Source organism: Biomphalaria glabrata, chromosome 10, assembly GCF_947242115.1.
Source record: "Biomphalaria glabrata chromosome 10, xgBioGlab47.1, whole genome shotgun sequence".
Taxonomy (NCBI): domain Eukaryota; kingdom Metazoa; phylum Mollusca; class Gastropoda; family Planorbidae; genus Biomphalaria; species Biomphalaria glabrata.
Genome location: NC_074720.1, coordinates 25,723,153 through 25,729,152, shown reverse-complemented (window position 1 = coordinate 25,729,152; position 6,000 = coordinate 25,723,153). Strand labels below are relative to the sequence as shown.

The following is a 6,000-nucleotide window of genomic DNA, read 5'->3' as shown; positions in this document are numbered from 1 at the left end:
TTCATTAGTTAACAAGGACAAAATAATCGCTGAATAAGTTGTTTAAAGAGTAAAGGAGTTATATTGTCTTTAAAAAAGAGTATTTTTAAAATGATTTTCTTCTTGCTGCTGAGCTGTAAGCTCTCTGCTTGCAGTCTATGCGAGGACAAAAAATAAATTTTCAGTTGTTCCATACCGTCATACAGGATTTTCTTTTAACCTTGTATAGATTACATTTAAAAGTGTAAGTTAATACTATGGTGTGACTTAAACTGCTACCTTTCAAAAGTTAATTACCCCCTTAGTTCAAATTATTTGTATTTGCTTCAGTCTGGTGTTCAGCAGATTCTTCATTTTTTAAAAACTATTCTAAAGCATATGCTACTTTGCAAAGGGTACTATTTTAAATGTAAGATACGATAATTATTCAGATGGATTAAAAAACAACAACTTAATAATTGTAAGATTGACTGTCCTGAAGGAAATGTTTTACAAAACCAATCAACAATACTGAAGATATAAAAAGAAAAGAAAAATACATTTTTCAATAGTAATATTTATTTTCAAATAACACAAGTTTCAACTTCTACAAACTCAAAATAAAAGGAATGTAGTGTAGATTTACCTCTTGATTCATTTTCTGTAGTTGTTTAATACAGCATTGAATGAAGAGACTTTCTAACATTAGCCATCTCATGTTGTTGCTAGAGTATAAAGACATCATTACATATCAAGTGTCAATCACAATACGGGTATATATATATATATATATATTATTTATCAAAAACAGTGAAACAGTAAAAAAAAAAATGTTTCGGATGTTCCTTCAGAGTTGAAGATAATCTTATTGCTAGGATTGGCAAAGGAAAGTTAAACAACAGTTGTTAGGTCATACCAATGCAGTGCAAATATTTTCCGACGTTAAAGAAATAGAACCTTAGTATTGATAGATGAACTCACGCACTGTAGATTTTATCATTATTTTGCATTTTTTTAATATAAAAAAAGCCCCTCTATGTATGTATATATAAAGATTAATATATATATATAAGCTAAATATATTGTTGCCCCGCTGAGGATGGTCCTGAGTGAGGCTGAAAAAGGAGAAGAGTTGTGCGTACTTATCATAATAATCTTAATTTGTAAAGTTTGATTAAGCATCGAAAACTGAACTACTGTTTGCGTTAGTTGACCTAACCTATTGTATTTCTACACAAATATTGACTTAGAAAAAAAATACAATCGCAATCTTAATTAGTCTGAATAGGAGAGAACTTTGCATAATTTTATTTGAACTAATTGAAAAGAATAAAACATAACACGTGAAAACTGAGCGACATCAAAAGTTCTTTTTCTACAGCATACATTAGCCAACTAGTCGCTGACACATCGTTTACAATTTCTTGTAGAACGTCTTTATTCAATAGCCATCAACATGAAGAGAGAATATATTTAAACATTTACAGACTGATTATTATTATTCAAAGTGGTCCATTTGTTTGCTGCCCCACCGGCACATTCTGTGCAGCCCACAGAGCATTTGCCCGATTCGCCAACAAGTGTGTCACTATCAACTTGGTTATTGGGGGAACTGTGTTCCAACACAAACGAATACGCAAGGCAACTTGGGTATCACCAGACCTAGCAACAGACAACCAAATTGACAACGTCTGTATTGTGAAGAAGTTCCATCGCTCTCCTCAGAATGTGCTCGTCAAACGAGGAGCAGATGTTGCTTCAGATCATCATGTTCCGGTCGCCCGACTGAAACTGAAGTTAAAGAAAAGTTGGACAGGAGGATCCAGCCAACGCCGAAAAACTGCACACTCAAAAAAAAGTTGAGTTCAAAGTCACCTTTTCAATCAAGTTCTAGCTCCTAGAAGACAATAGATGTGGCAGAAAGTGAAGTAAAAAAAAAAGTACCCCCAAAACGCCAAGAAACACATCAAATCACACATCACTGGGCCACAAGTCATACACCTACAAGGAGTGGATTTCAGCACTCTTCAGAAGACCAAGGAAAGAAGAGAGACGAAAGCAGGTGTGAACAACAATAAAACTAAGAGCAGCAACAGCACAAAAACAATATGCGGATATAAATGTCAAGCGTTGCGTCAGAGCAGACCAGCGGAACTACATAGAAGCAATGGCAACAGAAGCAGAAGAAGCAACTCTCCAGAACAGTACTTAAGAATTTGAGTTTTGGCACATCGGCACAATTTAGGCCATGTCGTGCCCGCAATCCTTCAAGGGTTACTCTCCCTTCATATAACAGGAGCTAAATTTTATATAGTTAGGTCATTAAAGCAAGGTCTATTCACAGTTAGTAAAAATTGATTAATTTAATAAAAATCTGTTGAAAATATAATATGTTCACAAATAAAACCTTCGCAGACAAATCCACCTCCCGGACAAAGCCCAGTACCTTTCAAGGGTCGACATTATCGAACAGTGTTGTGCGCTCTAAAAAAATTCCCCCTAATATCCTGGTATCTGGGGCAATCAATGAGGATATGTTCCACGGTGAGACGAGAGTGACAGTACTCACAAAGTGGAGGCTACTCTCTCTTCAGCACAAAGGAGTGCGTGATGTAGGTGTGGCCAATCCTAAGTCTGGACATGGTCGTGCTTCCACGCCTTGTCAGACCTTTAGATGTGGGCCGCAACCTGGCATCCGCCACAATCTGTCTGAGTTTGTTGTGGGTCTCAGCCTCCCACCGATCCTGCCACTCTCGATATGTGGCAGAAGGAAATACTGTCTTAGGTCCGAGCAGGGAATTTGGGTTCCTGACACCGCTTGATTTAGGGCTCTCTTTGCTTCTCTGTCTGCCGTTTTGTTTCCCTCTCTATGCCCACGTGGAAGGGGATCCAGATGAAAGTGACATCCCTATGGTCAGCTGTTATTTGGTCCAAAAGCTTTAGGCTCTTTTGTACCAATGGAATGTCAGTCTTCATCCGCCCCAAAGCTTGCAATGCAGATTTGGAGTTGGAGCATATGAGAAATTTCCTCCTGTCTGATGCTTTTACGGCCATGAGTGCAAGAGATATTACATATAGTTCCGCCGGGGAGTCTACGGGAGATTGTTTTGTTCCGAAAGGAGCAGGCACACGCGACCTTTCCATCCATTGTGGATCCGTCAGTGTAAATGGTGCCACATCCGTAGCTCTCCTGCAGTTCCCTAAAGTGGACTACTAGTGTGCTAAGTTTTGTATTTTCTTTTTTCAAATTAAGAAGGGATAAATTTAATTTGGGTTTATTCATCAACCAAGGAGGGTTCTGTGGGAATTCGATTTTAGAAATTGGGTCAATGGGTGGGGTTAAATTTTGTATGGATTCTCTTATTCGAAGGCCCAGCGGCTGTGTGACGTTAGGCCTTCGATTGTATAGTCTGTAGGGATAAATATGGAGTCATCAAAAAGATATTGGGAAAATTACCAAGCCAGTATAGTGCAAGAATGGAGAAGTGATAGCAGATGAAGAAGGACAGAAGAGAAGGTGGATCGAGTATTTCCAAGAGCTATTGGACAGACCTACTCATGCAAACCCACCGAGATACCACCAGCGTCAAGAGAACTGCTTAAAAAATGCAGTTCACCCACTAAGGAAGAGATCCGCAGCGCAATCAAGCATTTGAAGAACGCGAATCTGCTTAAGGCAGACATGATAAAACTGAAGGGTGACCGGTCATTTCATCCCCAATTAAATATTTTTATTTTTCATTGTTTAATTGTGCTGTTTAGGCTTTGACTTTAAGCACTCATTTCATCTAATATATAAATATGATTATGTATATATATATATATATATATATATATATATATTGACATGTTACTAATGCGTTTATAGTATTATATTTTGATTGTTACTAATGCGTTTATAGTGTTTCCTCTTCCACTTTGCATTTTTGATGAGAAATTTTATAATATATTGTAAATCTAGGTGTGTACTTAGCTATAGCGCTTCTATCGGATGTGGGGGATGTAATATGACGTAATGATCAAAGAACAAGGTTTGGTAGAAGTAGAGAAAATCATTTAAGAGATAGAAGTACGATTATAATAATAATGACCATGCCGCTGATAACTTATCATCAAAGGCCAAGGTGTGGTGCAAGTAGTGGAAATCTTTTGAGAGATAGAAGTGCGATTAGAATAATTATGACCGTGACGCTGATAACTTATCATCAAAGGCCAAGGTGTGGTGAAAGTACGACCATGTTTCACTTTATTTTATTTTTCAATCACTTTCTTGAAATTCGCCACGTCATTTTTAGCCTGAAAATAAGGTTTAATTTTTTTCACTTATAATATCAGGATATCACTTTTTTTTTTTTACATTACCTCTATTCATGTTATTTTTTTTATAGTTTTTAATGGCATTTAATTTTAATGTTATTCTTATCTAATGTGTTACACTTTTTGTCATTTAAATAAAAAATGAATATATTAAATATTGCTCATTTCATGATTTTTTACTATTACTATTTGTTAGATAAAATGATCAGATGATGAAAATAACGGGATGAAAAGACCGGGGGATGAAATGACCGGGAACCCTGTGAAGCTACTCCACCCTCTCTTCGGTACCACCAGAGTGGAAGGAGGGCTACCTCATTTAATTAATTCCTGCTCACAATACCAAGGGACCGAATGAAGTTGCTGTAAATCAATATCTCCGTGATCAAAAGCCGTTTTTTTTTTAAGAAGAGATCATGCACATATCAGATTGCGAGGCTACGCATCATTCTAGAACAGTCCAAGTGGAAACAGCTAGACCACCTCGACTTGGCAGATGATATGGCTTTTCTCTCTGACACAACAGTAAATGCAGGAAAAGATAAGCACCTTTGCGGACAATTCAGCTACACTGGGTCGTATCCAGAAACAGAGGGAAGAACAAGGTGTTCAAGATAAAGGCGTCCAACAATACGCTCATTACAGTCCAAGGCGAGGCGCTAGAAGAGCTGAAAAGCTTCATATATCTTGGCAGTAGGCCAGCATCCTAGACAACCATGGATGCAGACGCCAGAGCCCGCATTGTTAAACTCGAGAAGCCTTCTATCGACTGAAAAACACACGGGGTTACACCACCAAGATCAGACTCTTCAACATAATTCTTAAGCCAATATTACTTTATGAAGCAGAGACCTAAGAATGAAAGAAAAAAATAACAAAGTATTCATCAATACCTGTCTCAGAAAGATTTTTTATGACCCACTGGTGTCAGGGCTGAGTTCTGGTCAGCCTGGGTCTCCTGTTAAATTTAGAGAAAGGGAGCAATTCAGGTTGTTGACTTCAAGACTATTTTTATTTTGGATTATTTTACTTTGTGAGATTTGTTTTTTTTTTTAATGGAATGTAACTCAAAATAAAATAGCTGTGTTTTTTTTTTTTGTTCCTAGTCCAGAACAGTTGGATTTTGGTTATAGAGTTGAATTATAGACTCTAATTATTTCTGTATAGTTACTATTCAGTCTATGGGATATTGAGCTGTTATATTGTAATTGATACTAGATATTTCATTTGCCAGAACTGAGCCTGTATTATATTACGGCATATGTAATAAACAAGTTATATCTCCGTGAATTGGCATTCTGAATATTCATTCTGTCGCTTCGTTCGTTACGGTATTGTTCAGGACTTGGGTACATTTAGTAATCAGCATTGAAATACACATACGTATATTAGAGAAGAAAAGAACTTTGACAACTAGCCAGACAAGATCTCAAATAAGGAACTGTGGCAACGAACAATGCAGCAGCCCATTGAAGTAGATATCCATTAGAGAGGCGCTGAAGATAGATATGTCACACCTTTCGCTAGGTTGCATCCAATATTACAAGGCAAGCTCACACCTAGAACCCCCCAAGGAAAGAAGACAATGGGATGGCCCAGGAATACATGGCGCCGCGATTTGGAAGCAAATGCCAAACAGATGTGCAAGACGTGTGGACAGTTGGATCGACTCGACAAGAACCGAGACACCTGGAGGAAACGGGTTGGTGGCCTATGCCCCAGGCA

At 37.6% G+C, this 6,000-nt stretch overlaps 1 protein-coding gene across 5 annotated transcripts in view; it reads right to left on the bottom strand.

The window, feature by feature from the left end:
• Positions 1-517: 517 nt before the first annotated feature.
• Positions 518-6,000, bottom strand: part of LOC106059363 (synaptonemal complex protein 3-like) — a 29,351-nt gene continuing 23,868 nt past the window's right edge. For 3 of the 5 annotated variants that reach the window (XM_056044962.1, XM_056044960.1, XM_013216946.2), the window contains one exon: positions 4,690-5,233. In XM_056044962.1, coding sequence (XP_055900937.1) covers positions 5,174-5,233 — 60 coding nt within the window. In that variant the 3' untranslated portion in view covers positions 4,690-5,173. Of the gene's footprint in view, positions 684-4,689; positions 5,234-6,000 lie in introns of those variants that run through there. The other 2 variants (XM_056044963.1, XM_056044961.1) reach the window with 1 other exon arrangement.